The sequence below is a fragment of the Microtus pennsylvanicus genome, chromosome 7 (assembly GCF_037038515.1).
Source record: "Microtus pennsylvanicus isolate mMicPen1 chromosome 7, mMicPen1.hap1, whole genome shotgun sequence".
Classification (NCBI taxonomy): Eukaryota; Metazoa; Chordata; class Mammalia; order Rodentia; family Cricetidae; genus Microtus; species Microtus pennsylvanicus.
This window is the reverse complement of record NC_134585.1, coordinates 23,296,677-23,322,857: the sequence shown is the minus strand read 5'-3', so window position 1 is coordinate 23,322,857 and position 26,181 is coordinate 23,296,677. Positions and strand designations below refer to the sequence as shown.

The 26,181-nt window shown below is 51.0% G+C and overlaps 1 protein-coding gene across 1 annotated transcript in view; it reads right to left on the bottom strand.

Annotated features, from left to right (window-relative positions):
• The window catches only part of LOC142853975 (cadherin-23-like), a 246,940-nt gene that overhangs the window by 122,971 nt on the left and 97,788 nt on the right, over positions 1 to 26,181 (bottom strand). Inside the window, exons 6-8 of the mRNA XM_075979128.1 lie at positions 16,289 to 16,483; positions 13,818 to 13,946; positions 7,024 to 7,102 (exon numbers count right to left, since the gene is read on the bottom strand). Of these exons, the coding sequence (XP_075835243.1) occupies positions 7,024 to 7,102; positions 13,818 to 13,946; positions 16,289 to 16,483 (403 nt within the window). The remainder of the gene's footprint in view (positions 1 to 7,023; positions 7,103 to 13,817; positions 13,947 to 16,288; positions 16,484 to 26,181) is intronic.

Here is a 26,181-nt window from a genome sequence, read left to right as displayed (position 1 = left end):
CACAGTTGCTGGGATTAGCAGCGTGCACCAGCATGCTTAGTTTATATGGAAGGATCTGGGGGCTTCATGAATACTAGCTAACAGTCACCTGAGCCACATCTTAGACCCTTCTTACCAGGCTGAAGGAACTGTTTCTTGTAGGTGCTCACCAACTGGACAGCCATTTTCTTATCTCTGATTTGTGATAGATAACATTTCTTGAATGCCTACCATGCATCAGGCACACATAATTCATGTTTGGGGACTTTTCCCTGCACGGACTCCTTTAGCCCTGGCAATCACCCGGCTAACATTCTCATCCCACAGACACTGAGATGGAGGCGCTCCTGCTCAAGGTCACTGGGTATTTGAGTCCAGGCCGACTGTGGGTAGATCTGTGGCTACGGGATCCTCTCTCTCCCCGGAGGTCTGGTCCCACAGTAGGCTCATAATAAATAATGATGACAACCGCGCTGGCAGTCACATAGGGGCAGATGTCAGTCCCTTTGGCTCCCCAGGGAAGTCATGAATCACAGATACACTGGGTAGGAGGTGGCTGACTGGCTGAGAGACTGCAACTCCATCTGGTAGCTTACCCTTCTTGCAAGGCACCCCAGGGGGCCCCCACCTGCAGCCCCATTCCCATCCCCTCCACTTCAGCTAAGCTGAGCCCAGGGACTCAAGAACAGCGATGAGGGAGCTGTGGATGACTTGGGGCTTAATATCTTTGTAACCATATTGCAAAAGGGCAGGCCTGAGCGGGAGCCTTACGCTTAATCTTTCTCTTTTATTGCTTTTTCTCTTGTATGATTTAACCTTGCACCAGGTATCAAGCTAGATAAATAAAAACTTTTATTTCAGATTAGCCCCAGCTGGGGGCTGCCTTGAAGGCTGAACAGTCATTCAAGGCATCTGATGAGAAGGGAGCTGGGAGCTGGGTTGCCTAGCGGGGCTCTCATCCCAAGTTCAAAGGCTCCTAGGGATATCAGATCGGGGACCTTTCCTGAGGTGGGTGCAGCAAGGCTCTGATTAGTGCCTATAGCCCGAGAAGGGGGAGGCATGCCGGGATGCAGCCTTTCGGGTGTGTCTGTCACCTGTTACGCACTCCTCACGGTACAGTTTCATTCTGAGGGTGTCACCTAGCTGGGCCACACTGCCTTCGCTGATCTGTTCTTTCCTAAACTGGACACAAGAACAATGACGCCAGCTCTCCATTCCAAGTTGGTCTCTGGGGCTGAGAATGGGGCCTGGCACATGGTAGCTACTCAGCATACAGCGGTGAGTTAAATGACTGAATCCTAACTTGCAGCTCTCTCTGCACACAGACCATAGACTGACAGGATTGCTTGGTGTCTACGGCAAAAAGATGAAAGTTTTGGAAGCGAAAAACCTTTCGGTTTGAATCCCGAGTACGTGCTTAAGTGGGCTTCATATATTCTTGTGCATTTGAATGTCTTTTTCTCTAGAAGGGCTCTAGCTAGCCACATCCCTGCTGGATAACAGACGATGCCATGGCCAAGGCCAGGTGTCCCCCCCCTCCCCATGTGCAGAGAGGCAGACAAGAGGGTCAAGGTAGTGTGGATTATAATAGCAAAATCCCAAGTGTGCACAGACGGAATCATATGCAGTAGTGGAGATGAGCAACTGACGTCACGCCAGCAACATGTGAGGATACGGAATAGAGAGAAAGATGCATGTCTCCAAAGCACAAGACTTTAAAAATGAAGCCGGTGTACACCTTTGATCCCAGCACTCGGGAAGCAGAGGCAGGCAGATCGCTGTGAGTTCGAGGCCAGCCTGGTCTACAAGAGCTAGTTCCAGGACAGGCTCCAAAGCTGCAAAGAAACCCTGTCTAGAAAAACCAAAATATAAAAAAGAATAAAGTCCAAAGACGACTACGTCCAAATAGTGTGTGGTGTACACAGATATGCCATCTTCCCAAAGCAAGGGGATGAGCAAGAGGTGGACTGGAAGACGTGGCCCTGCTGACCCGAAGGAAGGGAAGTGGTGGCTGAGAGGATCACACAGGCAGATGTAAGGTTTGAGTAGCGGCCCTCACAGAGCTGGTGGGCTCTCAGGTATCCACGACATCACTAAAGGCAAGAATGAGCTAGACATAGTGGCGCACGCCTTTAATCCCAGCACTCAGGAGGCAGAAGCAGTTAGAATCCTGGGAGTTTGAGGCCAGACTGGTCCACAAAGTGAGTTCCAGGACAGCCACAGCTACATAATAGAGAGACCTTGTCTCAAAAATAAAAAAGGCAAGAATGAAATAAAACAGCCATACATGAACCAGTATTGACAATGAGCAAAGAATTCTGCTTAAATCAATTCTGAGGTATGCCGAGTTAAAGGAGAGAGAGCCTAAATGACATGGTGGATAGTTTCATAATCCTCCCAAGACACACAAGGCCTCGGAAGTTCATTCAAAGATGAGGACAATAAGCACCAGGAGCCAAAGGAGAGAAACAAGCAAACCGCTGTGGGGGTGGGCGGAGAAGATGAGGATCTCCCATCATGCCCCACTGCTGCAGCCATCTCAGCCTGGACACCCACCCTGAGCTGTCAAATTAAAGGGTCCACGACTTCATTCCTGTCTGGTGGGGCATATAGACTCAAGAGCCAGCAGTGGGGGTGGTCTGAGGATGTATCCATAGGATAGCAGGCACCTGGGAGGCCACTGTCCCCCAAGGAAGGGACATTCCTGCCTGAGATGAGAGTCATAAAGACCACGGGGTGCAGAAAGGAGGATCTCAGACTGTCCTTGCCATGAAATCTTTGTGAAGTCTCCCTGACTTGTGAGAGTCACAGGAAGGGAGCAAATGGCAGGCTGCCGTTTCCTGGCCAAGGGACTCCTGAGTCCTGTGTAAGGACAAGGGGGCTCCTGTATACCCAGGTAGTGATAAAGATCGTTTGCCGCAGAGTTAGTACACAGAGCATCACTAGAAGGGACTGCTGGTGGATAGGTGGCCCAGAGAGGAGAGAGGGAAGCAGCCTGTGGACCTCTGGGCTTCACCAGTAGGAATGGAGGACCGTGCAACATGCTGTCATTGTTTTAATACTGGGGAAACAAGGCACTGTGAATGGCGCACAGTGTGCTTAGATAATTCAATTCACCGTTCCCAACCCAGAGGCTATGTCCCTAACTACTGTCAAGAAAGAGAAGCAGAGAACGCTGACAGGCCGAGCCTGGGACAGCACACGACAGTGCATTCCCTGCAGCTGTGGCTAGAGAGACAGACAGCTTCTCCATAGACAACAGCCTGCAGAGAGCAAGGCAAAAAAAAAAAAAATCCCCAGAGGCCCATCATTGCACCACACTCAGCAAGTGATGTCTGCCTGGGTAAATAATGGGGTGCTCTGGTATGGGTGCCGATGTGGGTCAAGGGTAGACACTCACGGTTGCAAATAGAGCTGCTAACCCTTAAAGCTTTCTGCCTAGGCCTCCAGCAGAGTTCAGTAACAGAAGTGTGTGCATGTGTGTTTCCCCTCCTTTACTTGTATTCTCTATTTTCACATTTTCGCTATGGCCTGCTCACACCGGTTTAACCTTATCTGGAGGGGCCGTGAAGCTACCTTGGTGGACTGTTAATGAACTAATATTCAATATTCATGTCTTCCAATTCTGATCCAGATGACAGACTACCCTGGGAGGCCCTAGTCTGCCCAGCCAGCCAGCCATGCCCAGGAACCTACTCTTTTTTTTCTTCATGCCCTCAACCAACATCCCAGTCACCTTTCTCTGATCTGCCTGCCATGTCTCCTCGGCCAAGCCCCCACAGGTCAGCTACACGCTAGGCCTGAAGTCTGGGGCTTCCAGGTACCCAGTGTGCCACCACAAGCCAGAAGCTGGGTGTGTTAGTCAGATTTCCAAGGCAATTCTACTTCTGCGCTTTCTCTTCCTAGAGGGAGAAAAATGCATAGCAGCTTAATCACAAGGGCTTTGATGTGTGCTGCCGGATGGTCTCCCACGACGACGGCTGCCCCAGCATGCTGTGGCCAGGGGCCTGACGTAGCTGCTGTTGTATACGTGTGTGGGTTCATAAAGTCAGACTATAAATAACTATTCCCCCATGTGTAGGAATGCACACTTGCATATGCACGTCAATTTTTCCTCCTAAACAATCTATTTTCAAAAAAAATATCTCATCTGACAGCAAATCCAGGAAGGAGCCCAGCACCTTGCTGCCCTCCACCATGGTGCCTGGCACGTCCCCTGTGTGACCCTGCAGATGAGGTCGATGTGCTGAAAGATGACGGGTGAAGGGTCGGAACCGGCATACTTCTCATTTTTTTATTCTAGACTACTCCTTCGTAAGCAGTCTTCTTTTCTCTCTGTTCCCCACCTGCCCTGCTTCACCCCAATGAGTCCCTAGAGACCCTTGATCCTGATTACCTCCCGGATGTGTAACTTCAGCACCACACCAGGATGTATGTAATTCACACATAAAGAGTAAGCTTCGTTTCACCCTCCTAAGTAGGAAACTTCACGGCCTTGGTACACGATATCGCCTGTGGCGCACATGTGCAGAGCTTCGCATGGTGAAGTCCTCAGTGTCACCTGTCCCCACCCCCAGCTCCTAACTCAGCAGGTTTAGAGGGGCCCGGATTTCACATCTCCAGCAATTTCTTGGGTGATGCCAATGCCGCTGGTCTGGGGACCTCTGTTGTCATAGATACTGAGTGTTCTCCAGAGCCCATGAGCTGGGGTTCAGTGCCTGCTCTGCCACTTAGCAGCTATAGCCCTTGGCCAAGGGAGGCACACGTCTTGTCTTTCCCTGTCTAGAATGGATTAATGTCTGTCTCTCCTTCATTGACTCTTAGGAAGGAGAACTTGTGATCAGCCAGACCAGTTGGGGTTCTCTTCTCCTCAGTCTTTGGTGTGTGTGTGTTGTGCACAGAGAGCAGATGGGGAAAGAGACACCAACTGCTGTAAGAGATCCGGCCTCTTTTCCTTCTGTCTTTAAATTTTGTTTTCCTACTATCCTTCCTTTCCTTGCTCCATCCCTCCCTTCTTTTTTTCAATTATTTTATTTTTGCAACAGAGCCTCATGTAGCCCAGGCTAGCCTAAACTCACCCACCTGCTAAGCAGCCAAGGATGACCTCCCATCTTTCTGCTCCTTCCGCCTCCAGTGAGTGCTGATATCAGAGGTGTGTACCGCCATGGCCAGTTTTATGTAGCAATGGAAGGCTAAGCGAGCATCCGACTGAGCTACATCCACAGCCCTAGGGTTCTTAACCTCATCTTATAGGTTAACACCATGAAGCCTGCAACAAATCAAACATCCTTCGGAAATACAACTCTGGCCGGAAGCAAAGCATGTTCTCAAACCCACCAGTTTGGATGCTCGGTCCAGGGCTCTGTATGGGGAAGACAGCATTCCTTGCAGTAGGACTGTCCTGTTAGAGGAGGGATGTGACTAGGGATGTGGCTAGGCTACTCAGACTTCAGGCTGGGACAGGAGCCCCTAAAGGCCTTTGTAGCCTGGCATGGGGAGAATGATGCCCCTGGTGCCCAGGATGGTAGGCACAGGAAGACATGGGGCTCATGCCAAGTCCTCGGTGGGAAAGAACCCTGTCATCCATCAGGCTCAGTGTGGTCATGAGGGGCTGGGAACAAATTGATGGTGATGGAGCCATAACTTACCACGAAAGGCCTCTTTGTTCTCGGCAAAACAGAGGGATCCTTAGTAGTGGGGAGAACACTTGTGGGCCGATATAAATCCCCTTGCTTGTGGCTGATAAACAGCCCCAAGGGAACAGGGCCTCAGGTGTGGATGGGTCAACTGCATGCTCCGGATCTGAGCCTGTGTGTACCTGGTTGGGGCAGGTGGGTCTTGACATAAACCCAGAGCCCTTACAACCAGCCCAGGCTGCTGAGGCACCTGAGGTTCAGGTGGCCCCCAGGACCCGAGAACAACAATCATTGCATGAATATACATCAGGGTCTACTCTGGGCTGGTTCCTGTCCTGGGTACCAGAATGGGTACATGGTAGAAGGCATCAGAGGGATTCAGGGACTCAAGTACCAATTCCTACAGATGCTTAACCCAGACTGGCTGCATCTGCTCTGCTTTGGGGCTCACTGGGCCTACAATGCTCACCACAGGAGCAAGTCACATGATCTATAAACCACTTTGACGCAAGTACTCTTCCTGTTCCCAATATATGAGTGACAAGTAAGACAGGGACCCAACCAACACAGCCAGCTCGGGAAAGCCTCCCTCCTCCCTCTGGATCCCCATGCCTTTCTCTCTTTTGGGAAATGCTCTGACCACATCACTCTCTTTTCTTCGGGTGCAGGCTGGGGTGGCCTGACTTTCTCCTCCTCCTGATCTGTCTGGCTTGCCTGAATTCACCAGGATGACCCTTCAGAGACTGTGCACTGGACAGGCACACTATGAGCCGGTATGCATGGAGTAGGTACGGAGCCAGTGTTTACGAGTGGGGGTAACTTAGCCCCTGGACAGCGCCTCAGAGCTGTCACGGATTGGTCTCTGGGTAAGGCATGCCTGAGCTGGGCATCTTCTCACGCAGAGCCAACAATTAAGCCCGTTGCTATTCTCCACGGCCAAGGGATCTATTGGTTGGGAGGGGGCCGCGGTGTCTCCCGCCGTGATATCCTTGTGCTACCTGAATGCCTGTCAGCTGGAAGTGTGACTAGAACATGAAATCAGACAGGAGCAGTTCTATTTGTTCCAAAGTGATGTAAAAATTGCCACCTTTTCACCAAATAAGAACAGAAATCCCAGCGCACGGAAGGAGGTGAGATAAGGGTCACCACATTCCAGGCTCACAGCCCCAGAAGTCCCGCAGCTTCAGACCTTAGATGGTAGCACACATTCCTCTTCCCAGGGCCCCCAGACAGCACAGCCTTTTAACCCTGTTCCTCCCTTTTAAGTCTGTTCCTTTCTTTTGCAAGGACTGTAACTAGAGACAGGTCTGAAATGCCATTCTATGTAGTCCACGGCTCTTTGAGCCTGAGCCCCCAACAGCAGTGGCTCTCTTGGGATATGTGACAAACACTGCAGACTTGGGCTTACCTGAGACAATCGTGTAGCCAATCCCCCGGGGTCTCCCTTTATCCTGGTCCACAGCAGTGATCACCCGAACAGTAGTGCCCTGGTTGGGGGAGAGAAGGGACTTGAGTTCAGTCGCCTGCATTCCAGACTGTTATCTTTCTTTGTGGGTGTCCTAGCATTCTTTTACGTTCCCTTCCCACGCCAACTCACAACTACAGAGCTTACCCAGGAAGTGGGTACCACGTGACATCACTCCTGACTCCAGGGACTTTGCCTTCAGCCCCCATTCCCTCACAACATTGATCGTCAAGGGACTCGGAGCTGAGGGAGTCAGGAAAGGGAGTATGGACTTTTTCCTCCCAGAGCAAAGGGTCAAGGACAGGCAATAGACAGACAGTTGCTGTACACATCTTGGGGCAATGAGATGGACAGATGCACAGGAAAGAGTGGGTATCCACCTAGTCCACCCAGAGGAGCCTGGAAAGGGGTGTCCAGATGGCAGCCTTTAGGATGGATCTCGAGGAATTAGCAGGAGTTCTTTGAGGAAAGAAGAAGAAAGGGAAAACACCTCAGGGAGAAGGTATAAGACAGGCCAGGGCTTGGCTGTGTGTACTTCTAGGAAGGGATGCTGTTAAGTAACCATTCACTAATGGCAGTTCATTGAATGAACAAGCAAATGTACGCAAAAAAGAAATTGACATCATCATCATCACCATGGCCACCACTTGCTAAGCTGTCCTTTGCCAGGAGCAATTGCCATCCCCCTCTCCAGGCTCCCTCACACCACTGTGTAGGTCGGCTGTCCCTGTCCACCCTGTACCTGAGGGTTATGTCCTAGAAGGTTTCCTTGGGTGATGGACAGTTTTGGGGGGTGGAAGTATCCTCCCAGTACTCCCAAATCTAAAAGGGGCTCTTGTGGCCTTGTCTGTATCTCACTCACTCACCTTCACCTTCACTCACCCTGAGGGGCAAGCGCGTCCCTCCCAGTCCTCCCAGGCTAGCTGTGAAGACACAGAAGGAGCCACAGCCTCCTCCCCCAGACAGCACTGCTCTTCCCAAATGCCTTTCCAGCCTCCCTTAGCCTAGAGTGCAGAAGATGGAATGCCTCCAAGCTCCCTGAGGGAATGTGGGACTATCTCAATTTGTGTGCAGAGGTCAGGCCATATGGCAAGCAGGCCCAGCTCCTTCTTTGTCCTCTCACCCAGGGAGCAAGAGTTCTGGTTGGATCCTCTGGACCTGTTAAGGAGTTGAATAGGCTATGAGAAGAACCAAGTGGCCACACTGAAAAGTACACCTTCCTAGGCACAGAGGGTTGCTTTAAATGCTGGCCCAATGAACTCAGGTGCCCCAGCCGCCCAATGTTCTAAAGCCTGGCTCTTTTCCTCAGCTTAAGAAACAGGCAGAAAGCAGAGAGACTCTTGGAGATCCCAGAGCAGGGAGTGAGTGAACAGGAAGCCAGCCTCATATTTAAACGCTCTGGCTCTAATGTTCCTGTCCACCAGGTACGGAGGCAGCAGCAGGGTTCTGCTGTAATAATGCTAATGTCATTTCCGAATGTCACTGCTCTGTGTCAGGAACTATTCTGAGCACTGGCTCCTGTGGAATTTGGAAATGCCTACATGCCAGCCATCCCTGGAGATGCCATGTGTTCTGGATTGACCAGGGGCCAAGGGTAGACTGATCACTTTGCCCTCCCAAGCTTCCTCTCATGGAACCTGGAGGGCCCCTGACTCATGGCTACATGGAGGCCACAGGGAAGCCCAACTCTATACTTGTGGGACCTACACAGCTTCCCCCATCATCCCACTGAAGGCTCTTTTGGGGGACCTGCCCACCTAGGGGGTTCACTATTCATCAGGGGAGGCCTGGTCTGTCCCCAGAGGTGGTCCTAAGGGAATACAGCTATCCTGAAGCTTCGACTTCCTGAACTGGCTTTCTAGACATGGGACTTAGCTGCCAAGGCGACTAAGCTCAGAGGTCACTAGAGCTCCAGGGCAGAGTTACTAAACAATACACTTAAGGGACAGGTAGATGCCTTGCCCTATCCCAGGTAGGTTGGGCTGAGTTCAAGGGGACGGGGTAAGGCAGCTTTGCTGGTCTTTTCAGAGACGTCTGTGACCCAAAAGCCCCTCGGTCCTCAGAGCCCCGTGGGTGCCATCTGCATGGGCATTCAGATCTGGGATGGCAACCAGGAGGTGGGTGGGGGAACACAGCAGAACTGACTATTTGGGACATGAGGAAGAGGGGTCCCTCTTCCAGACAAAGTTGGACCCAAGCCTCTGCCGAGCAAGCTCTGCCAGGCTCTCAATCAGGTTCGGGGTTTCATCTCTTTTTGGGTAAATAAATCCACTTTTAATAAAACTCTGAGCTTTTAATACAAGTGCAGACAGAAGGCCTGGAAACGTTATGAGAAGGAATTAACAAGGAGGTATGGGGGCTCTGGGGAGCCCACGGCTCTTGTTTCAGAGTCTCAGTGATTATATTTTCAATATACTGCAACTTATTTCCAAAGACAAGGACTGGGGAGGAAGTAGTGTGCCTCCCGAGGATGAGTCCACGCCTACAGCTTGTGGCTCTGTGGGAGGCGAAGTCCCTGGGGGCACCACCAGGAGGGTGAGTGGGAGCTCCTGCTCCAGCCAGAGGGCTGAAGACAGGCCCCTGCTGAGTGATTCTTCCCTTCCCCAGGCACTCAGGTTGTGAGGAGGAGAAGGTGACCTTCTGGGAAGAAAGGCGACAGGTGACAGGCTTGCTAGGTCCTGTCTCCTTGTGACAAGAAGAGAAGCCGGGGTGGTTAAAGGTTTGAGTCCTGTAACTAGATGTCCTACGTCTTGGTTTTCCGTCTATAAAATGGGTATAAGAGGCTCCACTGTCCGGCAACGGATCTGTATATTCACACATATGAGTGCGTGTGCATACACACACACATAACAGAGAGAGAGAGAGAGAGAGAGAGACAGAGAGAGAGAGAGAGAGAGAGACAGAGAGAGAGAGAGAGAGAGAGGAAATATAAATGACACTATATATTTGGCCCTAGAGAGCTGCTGTGAATACCTAATGCAACCCTGGGTGCCTTGCCTGGGACTATGCATGCATTTGCAAACAATGCCAGCTAGTTTGGACCTGCGACATTGCACACAGTAAGTTCTATTCTCTAGCTAAGGAGTTTTCTCTACATTTGAACAGCTGGTACCCCATGAGGAAGAGCCAGTGAAGTGAGCATCTCCTGGGTACCAACCATGTGCCAGGCACGATGGGTATGCGGAGATTCTCCTGACCCCTCCCCCGCAGAGGAGGACATATTCCTGTAGCTTTTAGGAATTTGCTTAAGCTCACCAGGCATGATGGGTAGGCAGAGTGTCGGTAACTGGGAAAAGGAAGGTTGAACTTGGAACAAGACGCCCGCTCTATCTGAGATTGGAGGACCAGGACTCTGACTGGTGGGCAGGAAGTGGGGCATGAGCTGGGACTTCACTAGAAGGAACCAGGTACCTACCCAGTGGCCTGTCACCAGGAAAGTGGCTGCAGCGGGGACCAGACTGGACCGGTGCTGGGTCTCAGAGACCACTACCAATCTCATTCTCTGCAAGCTTAGCAGGGATACCCCAGCCCCCATTTCTCTGCCGCGATTAAGGACTCGAAAGGTGACATGCAGTTTGCTTTGGAGGTGTGGGGAGGGGAGTTAACTGGGGTGGGGGCTGGCTGGTGGGGACAGCTGGGGACTTCCGACGAGAGCTGCCACAGCAGATTCTGAGGCAGAAAATCCTATTTCTCAGTCCTTAATTCCAGTCAATTCCAGTCAAAGGGCTGATAGGCATCGCCGGCAGTAATTTGTGCAGTCTATCCGCTCTTTTCACCTTCTGTCGGCCCCTCACTGACGGGCAGGCCGACATGCTGCCGTTCGAGTGAGGAAATTAAAATTTGATGCAATAATCCCAAATAAGAAGGATTTTATTAGGTAATATATACACTTTAGATGAAGCTTGCTAGCCCGATACACTGATAGAGGGAGGCATACATGCTGGGAGCCACAGATAAAGAGGGGGAGCCGGGAGGGTGGGGCGGGGTCTTGACGTGGCCCCAGGAAGCAGCAGAGATAGCACTGGGCATGAGGGATGCCTGGGTTCTCCAGTCTGGGATATTGAACAGGCCATGCTGCATCCCAGCCCTGGCCCAGTGAAGGAATTGAGTGTGTTGAAATCAACCCGTCACACTAAAGGGACACGGAGATCCAGATCAAGGCTTAGGAACTGATTAGCAGCCTGGAGACATCGGGCCTGGAGCATGTGGGAACTGACTTGGAGGAGAAAGGCTCTAGGGGATGGGAAAGCTGGGATTCCTCTTCCAGGGAAGAACTAAGAGAAGCAGATCCGTGCAAACGCTATGGAGCTGGTCAATGCCCAGAGAGGCTGGAACCCAGCTCACTGCTTGGTCTGTCTTCCTCTACTGGGCCACAACCCTTGTGAAAGGTACTTATCATGCCCTCACAGTGTGGGTGCGTTTGCTCCCCAAAACTGGCAGACAACGGGCAACACAACCACAAAAAGAAATGTTAAGATCTGAGATAAAGAAGACAATCACATGACAAGCGGCAGAGGGGCCTGAGGACAGTGGGTATGAAGGAAGACACACATCTGGTCTGCTCCACGGGATCCTCTAGAAAAGAAGGGCATAGCTTACTTAGCCCAGGACCTGACACACAGGACACCTAATAAATACCTGGGAGATGGATCTGAGGCTGAAGGAGGAGCGAGTGAGTGCACACAGGGGCAGAGGAAAACTCTGATATCCAACATAGATGCCTGTGTAAGCTATGAAGGCATTGCCACGGGGACTCAGAAGATGCTTGGGTCAAAGACACAGTCTCATGACTATCTCACGACGCATGGGTTAAATACCTTGTCTCAGGCTAATGGACACAAGGAATCATCAGCCACCCCAGTTTGATGTCTGTGAGAATGGGTTCTTTTAGGACCCCCTGCCCTGCCCCATTTCCCGGGGTCGGTGTAGACGGCAGCGTGGCTTCGCAGGGTTCCTCTGGGGACACAGGCAATGTGGTGCCAGCACGCACCAATCAAGTTGGCTTTAAGTGTCTTCCCCACACCCTCTCCTGGACACAGGGTGTGTGGGAGACCCAAGAGTATCCCGAGCCGATGTTCCAGAGACAGGATCTGGATCGCTCAGCCTATGCTCCTATACGAACATTACAGGAGAGATGGGATTGACCGGTAAATTATGTAGCTTAGGAGTCAGTTGGATTGCAGTGGGGAGGGGTGTCTAACTCTGAGACAAGTGAGAGACAAGCCAGGGAGAGGGGAGCTGGGAACTGAAGGTCAGGGGGTCTCTGTGTTGGTAATGAGAGCAAGTAAAAGGGTGGGCTGAGTGGCAGGACAAGAGGGCTGAGATGACCAGAGCCTGAGTTCATTCATTCATTCATTCCATAGATGCTTCTCAAATCCCACTACAACACATTCATCAAAGACCACCTCTGCTGGACCTTGATACCAGGCAAGCATGGCAGCAGACGCTTTCAAGCTCTGAACACTCAGATTGAGAAGCCCAGAGCTAGAGTCAGGTGGCAGGCCTTGTCTGAAGATGGCAGTCAGGTCTGGCCTAAGGCTGAGATGCAGGACTAGCAATACTGGGTTTGGTAGCGGAAAGGAAGGAGAAGTCCCTGGATACGGGTGGACTGAGCATATGCAGCCTGGACTTCAGAAGATGGTGCCCTGATCTACCTAGACGCCGAGAACGGGAGTAGGGAGCCTAAGATGACACCATCTGTTCTCCAAGCAGCTCCAGATACCCATGGCAGCAAGAGGATAAGCATCTTGCTGGCAACTCTTCATTCCTATCTGGCCCCCAAAGCAAGTGACCAAACGCCAGCTCCACACCTTTGGTGCCAAGGATGCCTGTAGCTAGAACAACCATAGCACCCAAACAGGGCCAGCTACCCTGGTTGCACTGACTTAGGAACTCTGTTCATACCTACCCCTCCCCATGTTTGGGGCTTTGAGTAGTGCAGGGGGCAGGGTAAGGCTCTGAGTATCTCCAGTCTCCAGGGGTCCCCCTCACTTTCCCTTTGAGCTAAGCCCTTCCTTTCCTTTCACAAACACTTCAAGATGCATGTTGAAGCATCTGTCTGGGGATGCGCCTCACTGTCCTTCATCAGCCCACAGCAAGCATTCCCCTCTAGTCTGCAGAAGAATGAAGTGGCTACCACAGCAGTGACAATCACCCATATTTTAGCCAGGACCCCAGCCAGGCCCCTGTGGAGTGTACCATGGCCTATTTGTGTACTGAGACCTTCACTGGATCAGGGACAGCTGTTTAGTCCCAGAGGAACAAAAGGATAGGCCTGTGACATAAATACAAAGTCAGACGTTACCCCTGAAACCTGACCTTGAGAGTCCCCAAAGGAGGAGACATTATGAAGGGCAGATGGCTCCATGAGCTCTAAAGAATAGATCGGGCTCAAGAGAGGAGCCTCACAATAGAAGGAAGCTGTGTCATTGTGTGTGGTGCCTGTGGCCAAGGGGTGCAGCAGGTCAGTGGAGAACATGACCAAGCAACAAGGAGGTATGGCTGAGCCTAGATCCACATCCACCCCCTGCACAGGCCGGAGTGCTCATGGGTATCACTGCTCATGAATCAGCTCCCCTATGGTCAGTCATACGTAGCTCTCTGTCCCACGGTACCTTCCAAGGAACATCAGAGAGATGGAAGATAGTGTAATGTACAAAGTGCCTGGGGTCTCCGCTGTCCCTCACAGGGACTAGAGGCAGGGAAAGGACAGCACTGGGGCTGCGGGCAGGGCTTACCGGAGGAGAATGCTCGTAGATGTTGGTGCTGTAGGGCAGGTTGATGAAGATGGGGTCCATGTCCTGCACATCCGTGATGATGATGGCCAGGTTGGCTAATGTAGACAGGGGTCTGGTCTTGTCTTGATCCTTGGAAGACACAGAGAGAAAGAGAGCAAGAGGACACAGTGTTTGGTTAGAAGGGCACTGTGAACACACATGCATACATGCATAGGGTGTTAGTGTGTGACCCCTGTATTTACAAATACACACATGAACTCTACACTCCTACAGAGAGTCTCAAAAGCACTAAGGCTCTTTGGCAATCCCTGAGATGTTCAAGAAAATGGAAACAGGACATCCTGGAGAGTGGCTGGTGTTACATCAGGGCTTGGGCTGAGGCTGATGTGTTGATTGCAGGGCCATGGGTTTAGGACTAGTTCTCCTGAAAGCCAGGTGGGTGGGGCCACTATCTTGGGTGGGAATGGCGTTGTTCTCAGCTCTGTTGTCCTTTTCATCCAGGGCCACTGGCCCCCCATCTCAGGACAGAGGACACTAAGATGGGGCCCCCCATCTACAGGAAAGGTTCCTCTGACTCTGCTATGCATTTGCCAGGCAGTAACTTTTCCAGTCAAACCAGCAGGGGGAGCTCCAGGGCTCGTACCATCTGGGGGCCTCCTCGAAGCAGTGCTGAGAGAAGTCAGGAAGGCCGTGCATGACCCCGGGACAGGACAGGCAATATTAATTAAGCCACTATACTCAGAAACCTTATCCTATAAAGCCCACTAAGAAAAGAACACTAAAGCCTGTGTTCTAAGACCCTAAATGTTCTGCAGACCGAGGTCTGTGTAACATCCCAACGTAACCAGCTAGCAAGACCCAATGATAACAAGGACAGTCATGTCTGCCCGCTTAGTCCTCACCCCACTCACTCATGTGCCCTAGATGGACCTGGCTACCCACACTCCTGTTCGTGCTCTGGTCTAATCCTACATCCCAAAGCCATTCGTGTGCGGGGTAGAGATCACCCCACAGGACAGATTCACGGGGAAAGGGAGCAGGCACCGGATGGGGTGACTGGGAAGGAGGAGGGGGCACAGATGCTGCTAGTGGGTGTGCCCCAAAAGGGGACCCCAGACTTATAACTCTCCTCCACTCCCAAGTCAGTTTTTTATTTTTTATTTAGACTTCTTCCTAGGAAACTAATATGTAATTAGGAGAGAAAATAGAAATTCTTGGCAGGGACCTCCCAAAGAATCAGGCAAGAACCTGGCTTTTCCTGGCTCTAGGAGTCTCTTCAAGTCTTAGCCAAGACTGAATGAAAAGTTCTATCTTTCAAAACTCAACCTAGGCCAGAAGCAGGGAACTGGGATGTCAGCTGCCATGTGGAGTCTGGGGTTGGCTGTTTACTCTGCAGTCACATGGTGTTAAAGCTAAGGGTCCCCTCTGAAGGCTCACAGCGCCAGGGGCAGGTGCCCTCTCTGCATCAGTAGGGAGCCTGGCTTGGATGCCCTCTTTAGAGCAGTAGGGGGCAAGACTTGGTGCTATGGGTGAGGCCAGTGGACCATGGAGGAAGAAAGGGTTCCATGACTTCTTTGCTCTTAGCCTGAGCTCTGCAAACAGACCCAAGGGACAACAGAGTGTTGGGGGTCACTTCTAGCTATGCAGGCCACTGAAAAGACAGTTGTGCTCCCAGGGGGTCACTGGAATGAGGACACACAGGGCTAGGAGCCTGCTTAAGATATGGCTGACTTAACCCTCAGCCCCTCACAATAGCTAGCATCAAAGGTCCAGGTGCATGCTGGGAACTCAGACTCCTGGCCAATGGCAGCCAGAGCCCAAAGTCAGACAAAGCTTTGGATTCCCATTTCCCCTCTCTTAACCAACTGTGGGAGTCTCAATGTTGTCATCTACAAAATGGGCTGAACGCTCCTCCTCTGTCCTGAACTGGCCCATCTTGCAATTCCCTGGGACTGGGCAGGAGGCTTGGCGCAGTGGGCATTCCTTGGTGGGGAAGCATTACCACACTATGGGGTTTTGGTCAGAGGTCTGGACTGCTCTGGGCTTGCTTGTTAGGTAATGTCAGGGCACATCTGTGTTGACAACCCTGATCTGTTTCCCAGAGGCACCTGCACTGACTGTCCTAAGGAGGTTGCCCATGCAAGCTAAGCAATTGTGTTCATGGGTGATGTTGGTGAACCACGGAATCTCCCCTCTGCCTCAGTCTTCTTGTCGGTATCTGTAAGATGGGCATCTCAACCATACTCATGAGGTGGGGATGTTTGAAGGTTAATGGAAAGTCTCTTTGGGCTCCGAGGACAATGCCAGGGACACGGTGACACCACCTGTTTACTATCGCCACCATCACCAGATTCTTTACTGGAAATCTTCAAGAGGCAGGGAGCTAAATCAAGTCTCCTTGGAATACCCTGTTTCCTTCTAGATGAGAAGACACAGATGGGAGGCACTGGCGGCCCAGGGCGGTAACTCACCGTGGCGTTGACTGTGAGCTGGTACGCCTGCGTGACCTCATAGTCCAGCTCCCTGATCACGGTGACAATGCCTCGGGCGCTGTCGATGGCAAAGAACTGAGACGGGGGCTGGAAGGAGTAGAGGACGCTGCCACCGGCACCCAGGTCAGGATCGGTGGCATTGACGATGAAGATGGGGGTCCCCACTGGTGTGTTCTGAGTGAGAGCAAAGTAAATAAGAGGCTGAGTCTCACTTCACCGGAAGTAGCTGCTCCTGTCAGCCGCCATTCCTCCGGCCCGCAAAGGCCATTAACCGCGCCCCTGCAGCCAACCGAACCCAGCCTGTCATTTCCATTCTAAGCGGGTTCGGAGGAATGTAAAATGCATGATTTCCTTTTCCCCCTTTTTGATGGCCTCCTGGTGGCTGTAAGAGCACTGGGCTCCGAAGACGGCCTGCTTATCCCAGAGTCCTGGAAGAGGGGCCTTTAGGTCCCCAAACCCATTTCTTGGTGGATCCGCTTCCTTCGTCCAGAGCCCCTTGGCTGCCCAAGCTGCAGCAGATTGCCCTGGAGGGTAACTAGGAACCTTCCTGTGGGACTCTGCCAAGGGCAAGCAAGAGTGGGAGGTATGTACCTGGATGGGGGGTGGGGGCTTGGAGTCTCCAAGGGGAGGGGCCTCCCCTGCCACCCTGTCAGCTGAGTATCTGTGGTTACTTAGCTGGCTCTGCCTCCAAGGAGCATTCCAGGATGCTGTAACTCTTGTTCTACCATTCATGTAAGCCCTTGTGCCTTTCTGACTCAGGGTGGCGGGTGAAGGCCACTTCCTCACGAGGCTGGGATGGGGCTTCCGCGGGAAGGTTGTATACTGTCCCGGTTTATATGCCACGCCCTGTAACTCACCACCCTGGCCTGTAGCCTCAGCCAGTTCTCACCCTCCCTTGCAGCCTGCAGTTCCATTGGCCTCGGAGGGTGCCTGGCATGCAGACTAGTCAGTGAACAGCTCCGTGACACACAGTCAGATCTCGGCAGCACCAAGTGCTTATATTCTGAGCGTCTGCTAAACCGCCTGCCCCTGTCCACCCCTATCTCCACAGTGTCTGCTCATCGCTGGCCACATGGATTTCTCTACACTGTAGAAAGTCTGGACACACTGGAGGAAAGACACTTGAAGGAGGTGCTTTGTAGGGAGGGGAAGGTGAAAACCACCAGTTATACCTTCTTGCTGCAGCACTGGTATGGGGCATAGAGGGCAACTGGTCCAAAGCCACACAGCGAGGAGATGGGCAAGCAAGCAAGGCCTTGGGTTCAAGGGCTGCTGATTCCAAGCACGTGATCTCAACCTCTACAACCAAGGCTGCCCTACAACCACGGCATTGGCTCTTTTGGGACAACCAGTGCTTCTAGAAAGCCCCGCGACTGAGTTGCTATGGCCCTACCTGAGCTGGCCAATTCTCCTCCATTGATGGCCAAGTATGGGGCTGACGGGACATCCCTCAACACTCTGATGATGGGAACAGAAGACTGGCTGTGGGTTGCCTCTCCCCCAATCACCATTTGTGGATCCCCAGTACCCTTGGCACAGAACACCCCACATAGACTGGCCCTGGATTGCCCTTCATGCATTATTTCCTAGTTGTATGGAGCCATTTGTACTGCTCCAACCCAGTAGCTCCCTTGCACTACAGGCCCACAGCAATAGAACCAAGCAGCTATGGGCAGCAACCTCTTAGGCTGTGAACCCCAATACACCTTCCCTTCTTTTAAGTCAGTTTCTTTCTTCTCTCTCTTCATGTGCACATATGTCTGCCCATGTGGTCATGCTCACATGCATGCACTTGAGTACAGGTGTGTATGCATGTGTGCACGGAAGTACAGAGGTTGGTACTGGTGCCTTCCTCAGTCACTTTCTATTTTTTTAAGACTAGATCTCTCGCAGGACCTGGGGCTGATGGTTTCAGCTAGACTGACTGGCTGACTCATGAACCCTGGGGATCCTCCTGCCTCTGCCTCCCTGACCCCAGGATTACAGCCATGTGCCACATTTGTTTTTGTTGTTGTTTTTTAGTTTTGTTTTTACATTTTGTTGCTGTTGTTGCTGCTGCTGCTGGGAGCCAAACTCAGTCCTTGTACATATTCAGGAGCCATTTCTCCAGCCTTCTTAAAATGATTTCTTTGGGTCTTTTGTCTCAGCCCTGGAAAGTGACTAATACACTACCCCTTGAAAGTGAGCATTTCCCAGACATGCCTTCACTGAAGCTATCTAAGAAGATCTCTTTCCTTTGGACCCTAATGGTCACAGTCACCTGTAAAACTGTGGCTGGAAGATCAAGCTCCCCTGGTACAGGGTTCCATAAAGACAGCCTCCACCATGATGCTCCCTCAGCCTCCAGTTCCACGCCCTAATCACTCTCCTCTAAAGCACACACACGCCCAGATATGTTTTGGAGATGCAGGCCTCGTGCAGAATACAGCTCAGCTCAGCTCAGCAATACGGCCCCATCAGACGTCACCTGAGCTCCATCCCAAAGGGATGAGGACATTTCACCTGTCCACACTCCATGGTCTAGGACAAACTCTTAGGCTCTGTGAACATTGGGTCTCTGGAGCCAGGAGTGAGGCCCAGAGGACACTGGAGAAGGGAACTAGAAGGCCCATTTGTACCCAACCTTGGGCACAATGTCTCACACAGTGAAAACCCATTTGATTTCTGCATAACTTAGGATAGGTTTTAAATGACCCTGGCTAAGAGCCATCCATAAACTTAGAAGGCAGACATTGGGCAGAAAAGAGTGCTGACTTCCCGCATTCCGGAACCCCGGGCCGCATGCTCTACCAAGGATCAGCACACACACTGGAGCCTCTCCAGTGCCAGCTGCTGCTCTAAGGGATGCGCAGATGGCTACACAGGCCTGCCTTCTCAGCACAAGCAGATTCTCGGGGGCCAGGCACATCTGGTCCCTGTAGACAGTGGACCCTGGAGGCTCAGAGCAGGAACCTGGAGTCAGACCCCCAAATTACCAGGAGACCTTATGTATCAACTGTTTAACCCCTTTTGATTTCCAGGTCCTCGTGTGTAAAATGGAACTGTTAATGGCACAGCCTCTCGGGGATGATGTGAGAAAGAATTACACAAGATGACGTGGGAATAATAGGACATGCTTCTTACAGGAGACATGGTGACATGCAGCAACACTCAACCAACGGTCACCGCCCAGAACTGCTGATCTAGCAGGGAAATGGCATCCCAGGCATGGGGAGATGAGACCCAGGAGAGCCTACGGACGAATTTCTTCACCATGAACTTGGACAAGCACCTTTGGTATGGAGAGATGACTCAGTGAGTAGAGGCACTCACTGCCATGCCTGATGACTTGAGTCTGACTCCCGGGGACTCACACAGTAGAAGGAGAAAGCCAACTCTCACAGGAGGTCCGTGTGTCTGTGTGTCTGTGTCTGTGTCTGTGTGTGTGTGTGTAGGCAAATAAACATAGTGTTTCTTTTTAAACCTGTCCATGTATTAATTTCTTGTTTTGCAACAAACAAGACTGGGAAATATTCCCAAGGGACCCTGCAGGGGGTGCAGAGCCTATAAGAGGAGGATAGAGTTGGGCCTAAGATGAGGGGTAAGCTGAGGCCAGGGATGTCCCTAAACCAAAAGGCCAGTTCTGACTATGGACCATTCTGGATGCAGGGGCTTCAGGATGATCCAGGCCAGGCCTCTCATTTGAAAGATGAGAGAAGTGAGCTCAGGGAGGTATTATGTTCTTCCCTAGGTGAGCCCTGGATCGTGACGGGTGATCCAGGTCTGACCATGGCTCCTGACAGGTGGCTGCAAACCAAATGCTTTGGTTCTTATACAGCTTTTCTCAACCTCCCACAGACACCAATGGGCCTCCTCATCCACCCTCCTTCCTCAACTCTGCTCAAAAGATGAAGCCAGGTCACATGCCAAGCAACTTCAGACCCAGGATCTATTTGATTGGTGCCAGAGTAACCACCTGACCTGCATAGGCCAATCAGATAGGGTCATAGAAATTAAATCAATTTGCTAAGGGAAACAGGATGGAAAGATCTTTGCCATCCACTCGGGGGTGTCATGGGCATGGGACAGGCCCAAGTGCAGTGAGGGGACTATCCATCTAGGGAAGGGGGAGATGAGGCTCCCTGGGTCCTCTCTACACTGATCCTCACACACCCCTGTGGCTGCTGTGTGTGGGACCTGACTTGTGAGGTGTTTCTCATGGACACCTTCTTGCTCTATGAGTCTTAGCTCTTTGCTCCCATTTGACACTTCTAGAACATGCCTCAAACATGCTAGGGCTCCTTATTCCCAGACAACGCCACAGGCTCCCCCACTTCTGCTGGCATTCTTCCCCGTCAGTGCCCACAGTCAGCATAGAAATCTAAGCACCTGACCACTGCTCCCTGGTCACGGCTCTGCCAGGGCTCGCTGGACGTGACTCAGAGGCTCCAGCACTCACTCGCTGACTATCTCTTCTGAATGTGCAGATCAACAGAGATCACTGCAATGATTCACACGGCCGTGGCAGGTGACAGAATGAGCAAGAAACAGCCTGATCACGCACTTGTCACAGTCAACCCGGAGTGAAGACGCTTCTATAGCCCTTGTCCCTTTCGAACCTCAGGCTGTCCCTTTCAGCAAGTGGCCATACCACATAGGTCACACGCAGGGCAGGCCTCCGCCTCCTCCAGCCCCTATTTAAGCTCCACATCACTTGCGATGGGCCGGCTGTAAATGGGCCACCCTGTGCAATTCTGAGACAAATAAATCTTGTTGCTACTCCTTGGGGTGACAAGGGAATAGACTCTGGGAAAGTTCTGCCGTGCTCGGGATCTTGTTCGTTAATAATAATGATGAATGGCTTGCTTCTCCCATGCAGGCTGAGCTACATTCTACTCCAGGCTTCTCTGGAGGTGGCTTAGGGTGCTCACTGGAACAGAGCAGGGTGGGGGGTTGTACACTGCCAGGGAGAGAGGCGAGGCGGGGGTGGGGAGGGGACAATGCGTGGAAGGTTGGAGATAAAGAGAAGAGAGAATGATGAGAGAGAAAGTCAAACAGACACAAAGAAAAGTAGGATGGGACAGGGAAAGGGACAGCTGGGACCCAAAGGAAAAAGGGGAATCAGAAGGGAAAAATGTCCTGGAGGAGCCAGGGCCAGGGCACAGTTGTTGGAACAGAAATCAAGAGCACAAGGAGACACTATGGAGGGAAAGTTATCAACAAAGGAAATGAACTGAGAACGTATCTGGCTAGAGAAATAGCTCATTTAGTAGAAGTGCTTGCCCAGCATGCAGAACCCTGGGTTCGATCCCCAGAACTGCAAACATCAGCTGTGGTGGTGCATACTAGTAATCTAGGCACCGAGGAGGTTGAGGCAAGGGGATCAGAGGTTCAAAACCAGCCTGGGCTATGTGAGACCCTGTCTCAAAAAAAAAAAAAAAAAGACAGACACTTTTTTTTAAGGGCAGAAAGACAAGTGGGAGAAAGAACTGGCGCTCCACAACTCACACTCTTTGCCATCATGGGGCCCCTCCCCGGCTAGATGAATTCTGTACCCTTGACCAAATCCAGACAAACCCGCAACCATCTCTGCTTAGGTGTTATCTCTAAAGGCATTATTAATATTTATGGAATGCTTGCTAGATGCAGCTACAGTCTTTAATATCTTATTATAGAGCCTGTTAGGAAATGCATTAGTAATAAATTCCCGACAGATGGAGTTCTGACAAGGTGCAGGTGGCTTGGTGGATCTGAGTTGGGAGAAGACCCTTCTGGAACATGTGTGAGCCACTCAGAGGCTGGGAGCCATCCCTTGGGTAGGGCAGAGGAGGAGAGAGAGGTTAGCCGGGGATGCAGCCTGGGTGAGAGCTGGTCTAGGTTAGAGGAGACAGGACTAATGGACACTTTAACCCTGGAGGAATTTCAGAAGCAGCAGGGTACCTTGAATTCCTCATGCTTTCTCAGATGACAAAAGGCCTCCTGGTACAACAGGAAGGATGACTGCCTAATTCTCGGGGCCAGAGAGGCACCTGTGTTTTGAGGTTCCATGGATTGCCTCGCCAAGGTGTCACTTCCAGAGGTCTTTAGGACATTCTTATTGTCACCTACTGACCATGGAGGGGAAGGAATAGAGTCTGCAGGACAATAGGGTCTACAGGACATGAACTGTAGTCCTGGCTCATATAGATCAGAAGTGTGGAAGTCAGGAAGGGAAGGTGGAAATGGCCAATTAAAGGAGCATGAGGGAACAGGGACAGGTGTGTACCTGGTCTCTCTGGAGCTCTCTGGGGTTTCATTATGGTCAAGACAGGGCACTCTTATGCAGGCACAAACCCGCATGTGTAGACCTGTGGTCCATCTCTATGAAGAAAGCTAGGAGAACTCATTTCATGACGTCTCTTCTCCTGATCACTGTCTGCTCTCTCTTCTCAGGGGGTGGCACATGTTCAATCTGATGTTGCTAGAAGACTCTTCCCTGGGATGGCACCCCAAGTGGTCAGATCTTCCCAGAAGATTCACACAATTCTGAGCCCTGCTTTGCAGCATGTATTGCCTTTGCAGGAAGCCAGATAGACAGCCACAAACATGCTTACTGAACAGCCACTAGCTCCTGAATGCAACCTGCCGGAGTGGCTCTGGAGTTCTCCCCAGACCTCTCTTGCTGCCATTTGCCTTGGCCCCTTTTCAGTTCTTAGGCTGTCTCTTGACTGAAGAAGGCATGAGACAAATATTGTTAAAGAATCAGGGACTTTCCAGCAAACATGGCAAACGGAACACATTCATTTATGTCTGTTTTGGTCCCAGCCTCTCACCAAGACGACATAAAGCGAATTAAAAATGCATAAGGTCCACAAGGGCAAACAGAACAGCAGAGGGGACCACAGCACACGAGAGATGCCAATGACGCTGTGGAAACTGGAAATGGATGGGTATCTTAGGAGGCCAGGAGGTTGTGTCTAGAAAAGCCCAGGATCTGCGAAGTCCACATTACGCTGCATGCGAGGGGCTGTGTAGGGCTGAGGACGGGACGGGAGGCAGAAGGTCTTTTGGACCCAAATGAGGTTAGGTCTCCAGTTCTTACTGCAGATCACAGGTCCCTTTCTAGATGGCTTTGTTAAGGGACTCCAGACTGCAGGCTGGGAGCTGGGACAAGGACTTGAGAGGATTCTCATCTTCCTGATTCTCTCACCACCAGGTCTGCTGGTCAGCCCTCGGAAGCTGGGCAGCCAGGCAGAACACAGAAAACAAGCCCACGTGAAAACTCAAGGAGTAACATGCCAAGGGGCCCTGAAAGCAACAGGGGAAGTCTTGTCCAGCCCCCACCCCACATACCCCAAGCACCTGTGATGAACAGGCAGAATGTGAAATATATCGTCACTCTTATACATGAAGAGACAGGGGACACCTGGAATTTCAACACTCAGGAGGCCAAGGTAGGAAGACTCACTGCCAGTCTGACTAGCCTGGGCTACATAGCAGAAGCCTGTTTTCAAAATACAGGGAGGTAGGGAGGAAGGAAGTGGGGGGAGGGAAGATAAGAAGCCACCTGTGTCCTAAAAGTCCAGTCAGGACAGAGCCTCTCTGAAGCAGGAACATTCCAGGAGGAAGAAGAGCCCAACAGAAAATAAAGGTCAGCTCAGGGGTGAAGGTAGGAAGGTAACAAGTTCAAGGCAACTCTGGCCACCTTAATGAAGTCCTGCCTCAAAATGGAAAGAGTCAAAGAGAGGCCGGGGTGCAACTAAGTCATAAAGAACTTGCTTAGCATATGCAAATGTGGAACCTTGTGTTCCATGCCCAGTGTTGCAGACAACAACAAAGGAGGGAAGGAAAGAAGGGAGGGAGAGAGAGAGGGAGGAAGGAAAAAAATTTAACAGAAGAGTCAGAAATGAAGAAAATTTCCAAAGTAAAGTAACTCAAAGATGAACATGGGCGAGAAAGTAAGAACATTAGAGGAACAGCTTAGACCCAACCAACCCAAAGCCCAACTAACAGGAGTTCACAGAGAGCCAGCAGCAGGAAGCTTGTCATACAGGGATAAACCTTCCAGACCCAAGAGACATGAGCCCAGATAGTTTCAGAGATAGACCTGAACGAAAACATAAAACTTAGACCTTTCAAAATACAAATCCATGTGGGGAAAACCCCAGAGACCTTAGAGAGAAAACAAATGCCCACACACAGAAGGATCAAGAGCAAAGTCGCCATTGATTCTTAACAGTAAAACATTACAGGCTGAAGCACAGAGGAAGAAATGAGTTCACAAAATGAGGAAAACTAGTTCTATACCCAGCCCAGCTATCAAAGCCATCAACGAGTAAAAAATGTAAAATAAATGCATCTTTCAGATAAAGTTTTAAAAACATTCCCATAAATCCCTTTTCCTGGAAATCACTGAAGGGTGTGTCCTATTAAAAGAATGATAGAAACCAAGAAAGAATAAAAATGATATCTGTCAAAAAAAAAACCTGATCCAATATAGGAGTAAGGTAAGGAATTCCTTTTAACACACTAAGAGGTGATCAGAATTATGCTAAAATATTTAGGGGCAAGTAAGTGATCAGCCCATGGAACACAAAGCAAGCAAGTACAAGAAGTGAATAAATTCTAGGACAAACAATAGGGGAATTGTATAAGTACAGTATACTACGTGGCTCATCTAAGAGTGACATTTATGTGGTCATCGCACCAGACATACCAAATGCTATCTTAGCTAACAGGAAGGCAATGATTATGCTTTAAGGAATGGTGGGGAATTGTTAGTGGTGTGTATTGGTGTTTGTGTATGTGCTTGTGTGTGCCTGTGTTGTTGTATATGTGTTCTGGTACTTGTGTGTAACAAAGATAGGTAGGAATGGATAAATGTCAAATTCTCTCTTCCGCAGTTAAAAAGTTACTAGCTAATATCTAAAAGTGAGCAATTGAAAAGGATTTGTGATCTCCAAATGAGAAGGAGAGTGTCTCGAAGTAGGAGAGATAGAGCAGGACCCTGCTGTTTTCATTAGAAGCCACACTGTACTAGAGGACATTTACCTTTGATTAAAATTAATATGAAAAATGAAAGAAATTCTCACTACACCTAGACCCCTGAAGGTCCCTCTCCCTTTCAGTTGTGTTCCCTGTAGGAAATCCTGGTACGCTTGTTGTCTCCTATCTTCTCACTTCCCCCCTCAGACACCATCTCTGGCTCTTCTGTCACCTCCAAGGCCAAAGCTCTAGACCCTGAATGTCACCCTAGCATGACCAAGCATTCTGTCCCCAAACATCTCTTTCACTTCTGTCCCATGAGAGGCCTACTTGCTCAGTGATTCCAGCTCTTGGTTCTCCCAGGTTCCCAGCTCTCACATGCAGGCTGGGCCAGAGACCTCTTCCTCTGTCACATGTACACATGACCCTGACTACCCAAGGATGCCAGACATTAGGGCCAGCGGAGCTTCAACCATGGCATTGCTCTCTCACTCCCCTCTCAGAGCTTGCTCTGCAAAGCCAGGTGTGAAAACTAAAGAGTGAAATGGACCCAGCTTCTACCTCTTCCCTTTAAGGCAACTTGGTTGTCATGCCAACCAGTGACCTTCCTAGATAATGAATGATGGAGTCCATGCCACAGTGTCCACATTCCAGGGCTGTCCGTCTGACCAGCAGATGCACAGGGAAGCATGCGGTGCAGGGCCCTGTGCACCAGGAAGTATGTAGCTGGTAGATCTGCCTAGCAGCTGCCTGAAGCCATGTGCAAAGAAAGAGAGGGCCGGGACAATCAGGTAGCCCAGCGTCCACAGGAGTCTCAGCCTCATAACGTACTATTCCAATACCAGCCAATATGGCTGCCTACTTAAGGACTAGCCTTATCATCTTGAGGGCTGGCGGGAAGGAACAGGGACTGGAGGCAGGACCCTGGG